Raw genomic sequence first — 12,559 nt, 5'->3', positions numbered from 1 at the left:
GCTTCATTTGTCTTCATCTGCAGGGCCTGCTAAAGGTCGGTGCTTATATGCAAACACTATCACTCAGTTTCACACACATCTGTTTGACAGTTTTTTATTGAAGTAGTTCATTCATTTGATCAGAATGTCTGAGGACATTTTCATTGCTTAACAATACGTCTGTTTCGTAAATGCCCTGCGTAGTAGTGCGACAGCAACCTGGTTGATCATTAGTTTGTTTGTGCTGTGACAAACGAATGTTGCGTAACAGTGCCCGGCTGCTATGAACAGTCAACGTCCACTGGCAGGTACCTGACAGAACCAGAAACATCAAAACCCTTCAGCATGCAGTGACGACCCCAGGTTCACGACACCTGTTCAGAACGCTCAGTGTCATTTGTGCTCACTGAATGTCAACTGGAAGCAAAAAAAAAGACTCTACAAATACAGATTAAATGTGAGGTCATTAGCATAGAGCCTTGTCATGAATATGATTACATAGTTCAGGCTTAAATCCTCCTTAGAACATTTGTTCACATTTAATCTAGAAATGACAAACACTGCCTCTTTATTCTTCATTCATCGTCGGGGTGGTAAACACAAATATACAGATTAGTCATGTTAATATTCTCTTTTTCTCATTCCCCTTAACAACTCTTACTGCTGTCCACACAAATACTTCTATTTCACACTTTGAATGGATGAGTCATGAACAGTATAACATTTTTAGACTGTAGAGTCAGTGCTGCTGAGGAACCGTAATACAGCCACAGACTTGCTTCTAATGATGCATAAAACTTGAAATACTAAACACATATTTTGAGCAACAAACAATACATTGGGGACTAAGATAAGGGTGAAAAATGATGAACACAATTACATAAGTACTCCAGAGTTTGGAAAATTGTGGCTCTTAAAAAAGATCCAAACGATCTTTGTGCAGTCTATAGAGAACTTGGTCCCAGCATGCATTTAGCCTAGCATAGCACAAATACTGAAAAAGAATGAGAAACCAGGGGCCTGTGAGCTCTCTGTGCACATGAGAATTTGTATTTGCTCCAGAAAAATCTGGAAACCTGGATGCAAACACATTCCCTGTGATCAGGATGGATCAGGAATGCAGCAGGAAGTGGTGAGAATTGGAGATATGGTGCCGTTCTTCTACTGGACCTTGGTGACGGCCTCGTGGATGGACTCGGCCACGTAGTCGATGTTCTTAGTGGTTAAACCGCACATGTTGATGCGACTGCTCGCCATTAAGTAGATATGTTTCTCCTTCACCAAATATTCCACTTGTTTGGCTGCAGGAAAATCACCAGATACTGGTTTAAGTTTTACTGACTGTGTTTGAATCTTTTAAAGATCTTTTTAAAATCGACCCCCCAAAAACTAAAACAACTTGGATGTCATGAAATTGTTTGTTAAACTGACCAGTGGAATGTGCATTTTTACAGAGCTGTGATTGTGTGCAGAAGGAAGTGATTGCTGTACTCACGGTTGAGGCCTGTGAAGCTAAACATGCCGATCTGGTTTGTGATGTGGTCCCAGGTCCCTGGTGTCCCCAAAGCTTGGAGCTTAGCTTTCAGCTGAGACCTCATCAGCAAGACCCTGTTAGCCATGGTCTTCACATTCTCTTGCCTAAAGTCAGAGAATGAAAACACTCTGCATGTCTGATATCGACTGCTTTTTAATATTGCCTCATGCACAGGTATGAGTCATCGTTTAATGATGCTATTTTACACTTACCATTCACTAAAAAGCTCAGGTGAGGTAAGAGTGATGGTGACAATACGAGCTCCTTGAGATGGTGGGTTGGACCAGGTGATCCTGACAATCTTCTCCATCTGGGAGAGAACTCGTTTCAGGTTATCTGCATCGCGAGCCACAACGGTCAGGTTGCCCACACGCTCGTCTGATGGGACAAAAACATGTCACAGTTAAACAATACAGTAGATACTACCTGTTACCTGATGTGTAGGTGCAGTATCTGATAAACAGCTCCTCCTCTGGTGAATCTGAGACTTGCTTAATTTGAATTTTGTGGCTATTCCTTTCAATTTAACAGAGTTTTGATGTATTCTGTGCACATTATACTCAGCATAATCTGAAAATAAGACCGATGTATATTAAGGTTACTCTTCCTGCAAAGTTTAATCCCTGCAATTGATTTAGCTTGGGATTTTCTGTAGATTCATACAAAGCACACTTTACACACAGGATCACTCACTGTAGAGTCCGAAGTTCTTGGAGAACGACTGGGCACAGAACATTTCAAAGCCCGAGGAAACAAAGTAGCGCACCGCCCAGGCATCTTTCTCCAGACTACCTGAGGCGAATCCCTGATAAGCCGAGTCAAAGAACGCAAACAGCTTCCTCCTCTGGGAGAGAACCGGATAAAAGATCAAAGGGTTATCATACTGAGATAAACACTGTGCATGCAAAATAATATCCTGTTTAAAATGACACCTTTTTGCCAGTAGTGGCAGTTCAGACCACAGTACAGACAATTTGTATATGTTTGCATGCACTTTATACGCATGTTACCATCATAACTTCAGCGATTTGTTTCCATTGCTCCTGCGTGGGGTCTGTGCCTGTCGGATTATGGGCACAAGCATGCAGGACAAAGACTGAGTGCTCTGGACAACTCTGTGGGAAACGGAGATATGAAGAAGCAATGTGAAACCCAGAAGACCAAAATGTAGTAATAAGTGAACAGTATGCTGCCACGCAGTACTTACTTCCAAGTCACCGAGGAAGCCAGCCAAATCAAGGCCTCTTTTCTCCGCGTCCCAGTACCTGTACGGACGAACATCCTCGAAGCCAGCGCTGCTGAACACAGCATTGTGATTTTCTGAGAAAAACAGTAAGAAAAACTCTGAGGGCAGCGTTCGATTTTTATCATTGCTTTCATTAGATAAAAGAGTGAATAATGCTTTTTTAAATACTCCTCACATCCGACCTGACAATACAGCCAGGCTCACTGATAACATGCAGCTGTAACAAGACATTTATCAATAGAACACTTTATCAACAACTACAGTTTAAAGTCTGGGGAAAGTTCACAAAACAACCTGTAAATTAAAGTCCTCTGCAGGTGTGTGCTACTTCACTGCTTGTTTGTGTGTGTGCTTGAATGTACCCCAGGTAGGTGCAGACACATAGATGGGTGTTTTGGTGTTGTTGCTCCCATTGTAGAACCGCCTTAGAAACTCTGCGCCTATCTTCAGAGCACCCGTACCACCCAGACACTGGACAGCCCCGACCTGGCAGTGACATTCGAACAGTCAGTTTAAATGTAACAACATTAGAAATTCAAAGAGTGTCGTTTGGCTTTTGACTCCACAAACCCTGTTTTCCTGGATGGCAGGGCTGTTGTCTCCCAGTACTATTTTGGAGGCTGAGGATCTGAACTCAGGCAGGCCCAGGATTGGCAGGTACTCGTGGTTTAGCCTGTCATCATGCACAATGATCTTCTCCACTTTTTTCACCACCGGCAAAACCCAGGGCTGGCCTTCATCTGTCCGATAGGCTGCAAGGAACAATGCGATTTAATGTTACAGAAAAAAGTGAAAGAATGGCTTAATATAGTAGGAAGCGGCCCTTCCCTCCTGCATTGATATGTTGTTTTTTTAGTGAGTTTTAAGCAAAAAGAAACCTCTAAGTAAGATTAAATATAACATTCCTTAAATTGCTCAGTAAACAGATACAACAGACAGAAGTGGTTAGCTTGCGAGCTTAACACCTGTACCTTGGTAATCCTGATGTTTGTGACTTTATGGGACTCTTGAGTCATAACAGAAGTGCAAAGATCACAGGGTTTTGTGACAGGCGCACTTTCAATATCTGTTGGGTGATTTAGCCAGGCGATGTTGATGATCTACCTTTTTCTCTCTGTTATGTCCACTAGCTGGAAAGGCACTGATTATCTGTAATAATACATCTAAATTAAGATCTAGGGCCGATACTATAGTCACGTGTGACTGAAAAGTCACAGAAAAGCAGAAAATCCTTACAGTCAAGGATCTTTTTCAGATCTCTGTGTTTTTTTAGGTAGAGAGAAATGTGTGGCCTACATTTCCCAGCTGTCATGTAGCAGCTGACCATCTGGAGAAAGAAAGGGATTACGAGGCCTCGGCCTCCTCTGCTAATCACAGGACTCAGGTATCCTTGTCCTGCCAAAACAGAGCTAAGCGATCAACGCTTCTCACACTGTTCCTGTGCAATTCAAGCAGCGAAGAAATGACTCCTTGCAGAGAGGTTAGCACAGAAAACAGCTGCTCTCAAGGACGAAATGTGGCAGTGGTTTGTTTCGGAGAGAAGCACGACTGGGCTGTAATAAATTTAAACTCCTGCTTGTTCTTGTGTAATGACAGAACAGTAATCCAATCAGCTGCCTGGTCTGCTGAGTGAGAGGTGCAGGATAGCAGAGGACAGAGATGATTCAGCTCTCAGTGTCACACTAATTGCAGAACAAAGATATATTATCAACAGAGCTGCAATCAGTAGTTGGTGGGTGTGTGATGACTGAGCAGCCTGTAGCGCGGCCAGATTAACGGATACTCACAGTCTCTATGTTAATCCGAAAATGAATTTAAGCAATAGCAATAATTACAGCACAGGTGAGCCATCACTATTCTGGACTGCCTGGTGTACTAAACTGATTAAAGTTACATCTAGATAGCTTCTGTTTAGATTTTACAGCTCAGATATCAGTCAGCAGGCTGTTTTAACTATTGCTGTGCTTAGTTTGAGGCTAGCAGTCAATTTTGTGTCACTTTCTGATTATAATAACAACAACTTGTTAGAAATTCATATGAGGGCACCATCATACAAACATAGATGAACTCGGTGTAAGACAGGCTGGAGAACCTTTCCCTCTGGGATGCAATGAATGACTGACAACAATGCACAACTTACCTCCTACTCCGAGGTTCACCTTATTTGGAAACTGGTCGTTATTGAAATCCTGCGTCAACTTGAAGACAGCCACAGGGGCAGCCTGGGGGACTTCAGAAAATAGCGACATTTTTTTTAAAATAAATATATATATATATATATATATATTTATTTATTTGTTTACTTTTCTTTTTTTTTGCACTGTGGGAGGCTGCGGCAGCACGAAGAGACGAGCTGTCACTTGATCAGCTGGCTGAGCGGGATGATGGAAGACTTTCACCTTCAACTTGGATTTGGTCACTGCAAAGTGGGTGTGAGTGGATTTACCAATAGAAATCGCTCTCGGCGTTGATCCCTGTCAGTTCAAAGGTCAATAAAACAAACGCACAGGCGCTGTTGCCCAATGAACGCCGCGGGCAGGGGATTGACAAATCCTCTAGCTAATGTGTGGGGTTGAGGAAGCGTCACTGCGAGTGGGCGGTGCATGAGATTAGCGCATTTAATTTCTACGCCACAAGGTGGTGCTATAAACCTGCTTTAAAGCTCATATCTAGAGCATCTAAACAGAGCTTTAGTTGGCATGACTTGGTACAGAAAGAATTCTTCCATTAATAAATAATAGAACACAAATTAAGGTCAGAGCTCACAGACTGATTGCTGTATCATCGTCACATCATAAATGTAAATACGAACTCCGGCTGATCAGACAGCTATCACGCTTAGGTCACCATGCTCTGCAGACGAATATGTGCAAGTGTCCTAATCTGTTCTGTCCTGAGGGCCTAGGCTGAGCTGTGGTGTAAACACACTGGCTCCTCTGTGCTCTCCCCACAGCTGTCTGCAGGAGCTGAAGTGGTTGATAAATGAAGGCCACTCCAGCCTGCTCTCCGGGACCAGGAGGGCGACTTTGTGGGAAGACAAGACTTAGTTATGTTTTCTGTCTGGTATAATAAGAGTGCAGTTGCACGGCTCGACTTTAGTTTTTGTAGTTCAAAAGTTTCGCATTATGACAAATGATGGGTAATAAAAGTTTATGTGGGGTGAAATTAAATACACATATTTGTCTAGTGCTGAAGTGCTGGCTTTGAGTGTTTTCATGCTACTTACATTTTTTTTAAATAAATTATTTTCTTTTTTCTATTTTGTTTAACTGTAAGCCATTTTTAACATATCAAATTAAAAGATTTAAAACATGAACAATACAATCAGATGTTCCCATGCACTGATGGACTGTTATAGTTTAAAATGCTCATTAGAGTACAAAATACAATTTAGCTCCACTTTCTGCATGGACAACATAAAAATCACACTTACATGTCATGGGTAATAATTTGTAATGTGCAATAATTTGCACAAAACGTATTTTAAGGAAATATATTTTTAACATTAATTTCTAGATTAGGAATATTTCTCTTCTCACATTAACAAGTGTGCATTTTAGCCTTTTTTGCAAAGGCATCCATACTATATTTGTAACAAGAAGTAACAAGAAGTATTTTGTGACAAACCAGTTATGTTGGTAATCTTATTGTAAGGAGAAGTTATATGTCATTAATTGCTGTTAATGTCTCTGACAGATAAAATAGAGAACACCACACGGACCAAGCCAATGTAGTTAAGACTGTGCTTATTATATTTCTATACTACCATTGGCTCAAATGACACCACCAAATCTGAAGCAGCTCACTTATAAACGCACTGACAACTGTCATCCTGCACTAGTTCTTCGTTTTTCTTTGTTTTGCTCCTGCAGCTTTGCTCTTTTTATTCAGTCCCAGGCCCATCTGCCTTGATTTTAGCTGCAGCAGGATATCTTCACTAAGAGGTTCTTACAGATCTCTTGCAAAATATTTGCCCAGCACTAAACAGAAGACAGACAGAGTTGGCAATGGTTATAATGAAACGTAATTGCTATAGATGATTTCCCCCCTCCCAGTACTTAGTGGAGACCACGAAAACAGAATGGGATTAAATACAAGCAGCAGAAATTTATTGATAATATACTGATATTATTTTTGAATATTGCTTCTGTTCCTACAGTTAACCAGGAAAAAATGCTTTAAAAAAAGTTTGTGGAATCCATTTATTCAAGGCATTCATGCTTTATGACTCAGAGAAGCACTACTATAGACAACCTTTTAGGTGGAGCAGTGGTTTGCTCTGTCTCCTCACATCGAGAAGGACTCTAGATTTGAACTTGCAGAGGCCTTGCTGTGTTTCAGTTTGCATGCTGTCCTTGTGATTTTGTGGGTACAAGAAGCACTGTGGGTGCTCAAGACAATTCCCAAGTATTTGTCTGGATTCTTGCATCCAGAGAAACTGAATCAACGTTCTGCAACACTGTAAGCATTCCTCCTTATACAAATGCATGGCTGTTATATTAATTAAGTGTGAATATGAAGTAATGCTTTTGGATATACATTTGTCAAATTTATTTTCACAGTCTTCACCTCCTACCCTACCCCTCCTAATAAAATAAAATAAAATAAAATAAAATAAGATAATGATAATAACTAGCAACAAAGTCTAACTTCTGATCTTTCAGCCATGGACAAATCATTATTTAAGCCTTTTTATATCTTTGGTTAAGCCTTATGAACCCCTTACAAAAACATTCCTAGCTAAAGTGCTACAGTTAATCCCACACCTTGCTATCACACAACACCCAGTTACTATTTTCCCCAGTGTTTTGTCCCACATGTTGCTAACTTTCCTCACCACTTGGTCCCACCCCCACTCATCTCCTCACTTCACGCTGACAGTAGATGTTTTCATTCTTTCCAACCAGGTGAGGGTGTCTCGTATGTTAGCTATCACTGTCAGCTCTGCAATTATGGGATTTGAGCTCCCTTAGAGCAAGGCTTGGGGGCCTGGGGCGGGGCTCAGTGTGTGCATACAGAGGAGGCCCAGGGCCACGATCTGGGCTGTGATGTGAAGCGTGAGTCAGAGCAGGGAGTGACAGAAGTAGCCTCTAGCAAGACAGTTTCTCCAAAGAGAGTGTGTCACAGCTAGATCGATCAATTACTCAGCCCAACATTCACCTGCACTTTCTCTGCACTTCCCTGAGAAGGAAACACAGAACATTTGTTTTGGCATCCAGCAGAGTAACACAAATATGACAAAAAAGTCAAAGTGTGAATGGGGTTTTGTTTAATCTGATTTTTTTCTCTCTTTAAAATTTTGCATGCAGGTTATCAGCGCTGCTTATAGGAAGCTGACACTGAAACACACAAAGGCATTCAGGCACAAGACAGTCACATTCCAGCTGCGGTATCACAGAAACACAAACAAGAGCGTGTGCGCACACACCGCTGTGCATTCCTAGGGCAAAGTTTCAGCGCTGTTCACATGTTGCTCTGGCCCCGGTGTCTCTGGGTCAGAGAGCTGTGGTGAGTGACCACCTTTTTAGCTTCCCGCCTTGTTTGTTTTCTAAAGACAGTGTCATCAATTCTCTAACAAGGAACTAGACACAGCAACAACAAAGAGCACAGGACCTCCCTGTTGCTCCCTGAGCAGATCAGTGACTGACGGACCGTGCATGCAGTAATAGATATCAGTAATCTCTGTGTCAGACTACATTCCAACCAGGGTGCATGAGCATTTGTCTGTGCAAGTTTAGGTTGCAAATGTCTTTTGTGCTCCATTTGATATCATGACATAAAATCTCCTTTTTTTGTGTGCATGCAGATTTCTACCCTGCTGACAAAAGATGACAACCTACAACTGGACTCAGTGAACTACCGTAGTATGAGCCACGAATACATCCAAGTGCAAACTTAGTTGAATTGTACTGGAAGATGCAAAATCTCATACATCTCATGCCTAATATTGCTTTGACGGGGTCTGTATGTTCCACAAGTTCAAATGTATGGAGCCCACAGTTAACAACATGGAGGCAAAAAGTAAACTCACTGACATAAGGGCTACACACCATTGGAAGAAGCCTGACAATTTAAGACTGCATGTGCCACTCACGCAAAATAAAACAACACCTAAGCACTAGTGAGCATATTTCAGATGGATAAGGTGATATATAGTCCTCTTGCACCTGACAATGCAGAAAAGGGCAAACTGCCAGTAGTTAGCTTAACACAACTGCTAGAACCAGATAATAAGATACAGGAAGTCCTATATTTATTTTACATAACATTCTCCTGAAATTTGTCTTAATTAATCAAACATTTCCAAAAATACAGAGGTAAATTAAAACAAACCATTAAAATGCCTTAGCTGTTTTGCTTGAGTATAAGTTGGTATGTATACATTCACATACAGTGAATAAGAAAGTGTACACACGGCAGTATGCAGTCTTGTGAAACATTCAGAGAAACTGCAGACAAACTAGAAAGCTAAATCTCAGACTCTACAGACGTTAATTAGCATGTTAAATGTTAAAGTTCACGACAGTACAATTATGAAAAGACTGAATGTGTATGGCTTATTTGGAAGAGTTTCCTCTTTCTAAAAAAGGACATGGCAGGATGGCTTAGGTTTACAAAGTTGGAGCTTGCGCTCATTGAGTCGACATTGAACCCCTCTGAATAGCAAAGTATTGTAGAAACAAATGTGAGGCCATCTGTCTAAAAGATAAAGCTTCGCTAAAACTGAGTCATACAACAAGACCGTGATTCCCGGCACAGCAGCAAATCCACAGCAGAATGGATGAAGAAGAAAAAAATAAATCAAGGCGTTGCAATGGCCCAGTCAAAGTCCTGACTTCAACCTGATTGAAATACTATAAATGGATGTGCATAAATAAATGCCCACATGAACTGAAGCAATAATGTAAAAAAGAGTGGGCCAAAATTCCTTCTTAGCGATGTGAGAGACTGATAAAGTTAAACAGAAAATTATAACTTCGAGTTACTGCTTCTAAAGGTAGCTACTGAATCATTGGGTGTACTTTTTAACAGGACTGCATTTGGACTTTGAAGGAATATTAAAAATGGTTGTGTCTCATTGTTTTTCGCTGATGTGGCCTTCAAGCTGGGTGGAACCTCAAACACAAGGTCTACGTTGTGTTGTTCCACTTGATTGATTTTGTCTTTTTACCAACTCAGGCACTTTGGCTTATACAAATATGCATGCTAAGACACAAAGACAGGAAGTGGAAGACGTTTTTTTTTTTTTTTTTTTTAACCCAAAGTACTTGCTTTTTTGTCTGGATTAGGTAAAGAGACACAAATATGATAAGTGACAAAGGAAACAAACTTTATCTTTCATGACTTCTAATTATGTTGTATATTTTGAATCCAGATGGGGAGACCAATTCTCCCTTTTGCTAGAAGGTCAAAGTTCAGGGTCAGCTACAGATCTGGGACTCTGTATCTTCATATATGAGGATGAATGCCTGCCAGCGCTGGAGCTTGTAGCAAAGCTGTCCGATTGAAGGCCTGGTCAGCTTTGATCCTAATGGTTAATCTGAGCATCAGCATTGCCAAAACCCGCTGCGTGCTGAAGCTGCATTGTTAGATATTTTATACAGTTAGTATTTACAAAAATGGGACTTTATTGATAACTAGTCAGATATTTGCCAAAACAGTCTGTCACTTTGATAGAAATACCACCGCGGTTGCTGGACAGATGCTAATATTTTCTCTCAAGTATGTTTACCTCTGGAAGCCAGGATGCACGCATACTTTTATTTTATGGTAACATTGTCCTTCCCAAGAGAGCTGTTACTGATTCAGCAAGTTAGAGAGAGTTCCTCCAGCAGCAAGCTGAACTTGATTCAACCTTTTGATAATTTTTTTTTAAATTTTTCACCAGCTCTAGCCAAGTGGGACAGCGTATATAAGCAACTAGAGGCACCTACATCCTCTCATTTGAAAGCCTGCCTCCCCGCACTGTCTTTATCTACATTGACTGCGTGGCAGCAGAGAGGATAAGCATATTTAGGTTGCTTGTTTCCTCCCAAACTACATTCCCAACACCGTAGATCATAGATATTACAACCCTTACATCCCCCTCTGTTCGCACTCATATATACAAACACACACCTGCTGGGGCAAGGCCGTCTGGGAGGGAATTACAGCAGCCTAATTTATGAGGCCCAAGGGAGGGCAAAGGGCAGGGGATCCAGACTGGCCTGACCTCACTTCCTCTTTTCATGGTCTCTAAGTTAGAACTGTGATACACAGAACAAGGTGTCAGCTCTCAAACAAATCACCCTCTCACTGTCTTTCAAACAAGACAGCTAATCTTTTTTCCTACCCTGGTTAACACAATGAGCCCTGAGGGAGTGTTAACTATTATCATAGGCCTGCCTTTGTGGACTATATGGCTCTATCAGAGTCCAAAGTAAGTGGGTGAGAACAGGGTTTTTGCTGAAAAATCTGGCCCGATGCGGGCTCGCCTTTGGCCTCCTCATTTCCTCCAATGAGAAGGTGCTATCATCCGTCACTCGGTTCCAGGCAGCGGCACAATAGCACAGTCTGGGTCCTGGCTACTGACACCATCACATGGGTTGCTGATAAGACTCACCTTCCGGGACCCAGAAGAACTGAGACATTACTGCCACACAACAGTTTGGTCCACTGCCATTCTTTCTGTTGACCATGAAATTAAAGGAAAACGGAAAGTTAATTATGAGCTACATGAGGCGGACACACTCTGTATCTGCTCTCACAATCTTTTCAAGTTTTTTTTTTTCTGTAATGCACAGCCTCATTATTTACATATTGCATGCCCTATATGCAAGATGATGGGGAAAGCGTCACACCCAGTTAAATAATCCTGTTGGACTTGTTGGACATTGGGGAAAACGCACTTGAGCTAATCTATTTTCCTAAAGTAGCAATCTATTGTTGTTATTGGCTGATTAAGAGCACTTTAAGACAAATGGACAGTCACACTTGAGTTCCTCATCACACATACAGGCTGTTGGTAGAGCGTGTTAATAATCACCTCCATTGTAAAAGGATTGTAAGTGCTCTTCTACACAACTCTGTCAAGTCATAATATCAAACCTTCATTCTCTCATAAATAAACAGCTGTTTGCATCAACCAGTCAGACACAAAACCCAGAAGCAGCGATGATAAATGTTGTTATTTCTTCAAACGTCTGGTCTGTGCTCTGTGCACCCTGTATCTCAGTGGTGTACTGTACACCTGCCCCTCTGCTTCAGTATACGTTAGACTGCCAGAAATATGGAGATAAGGAGGGAAACAAGAAGAGACACGTTAAGCGCTGCTTGGCAAAACACTAACTTTGAAGAACTCACCAGAAAGTGAATTGTGCGGAGTGACTGAAATTTGACTCCCACGGAGGCAGAAAGCTGATCGGGTTTTTTTTTTTAAGTTATTTTTCAAAATCCATTTAATTTTTTTTAAGGCTTAGGCCTCTGCAGCCTGTATCCGCTCTGACCTCTGCTGTGGACTCGGCCTTACCGAGGCTATCAAGACGATTCAGAAATGAAGATGATGTATTGGGGAGTCGCATTCACCAACGAGTCGCTCCTTGACACTCTCTGGGAGTCTGGGTTTTGTTAAAGGCAGGAAACAGACTCTTCCGCTCCGTAAACACGAGTCTTTACTTGGCCACTTTTGGACTGCCGGTGGCACGCGAAGCCCGTGATGATGGTCAGTGGGGGGCTTTAGAGGCCCTGCGCACTCTAGGTCGAAAGCGTGGTGACTCTGCTCGGACCCGTGTATACAAGTAATTGTTTTAACCGCGTAATCT

The 12,559-nt window shown here is 41.7% G+C and overlaps 1 protein-coding gene across 1 annotated transcript; it reads right to left on the bottom strand.

Annotated features, from left to right (window-relative positions):
* Positions 1-84: 84 nt before the first annotated feature.
* got1 (glutamic-oxaloacetic transaminase 1, soluble) lies at positions 85-5,284 on the bottom strand. The gene is made up of 9 exons (XM_005743840.1): positions 4,900-5,284; positions 3,330-3,511; positions 3,122-3,245; positions 2,721-2,833; positions 2,524-2,628; positions 2,207-2,357; positions 1,726-1,891; positions 1,475-1,617; positions 85-1,280 (listed from the first exon to the last, which is right to left on the bottom strand). The coding sequence occupies exons 1-9, from the start codon at positions 5,006-5,008 to the stop codon at positions 1,141-1,143; spliced, it is 1,233 nt and encodes a 410-aa protein (XP_005743897.1). The 5' UTR covers positions 5,009-5,284; the 3' UTR covers positions 85-1,140.
* Positions 5,285-12,559: the final 7,275 nt, after the last annotated feature.

The sequence above is a fragment of the Pundamilia nyererei genome, unplaced genomic scaffold, assembly GCF_000239375.1.
Source record: "Pundamilia nyererei isolate P.nyererei 1_Seehausen unplaced genomic scaffold, PunNye1.0 scaffold00136, whole genome shotgun sequence".
NCBI lineage: Eukaryota > Metazoa > Chordata > Actinopteri > Cichliformes > Cichlidae > Pundamilia > Pundamilia nyererei.
Note: the sequence above shows the minus strand (reverse complement) of the source record. Positions and strands in the feature narration are given on the sequence as shown.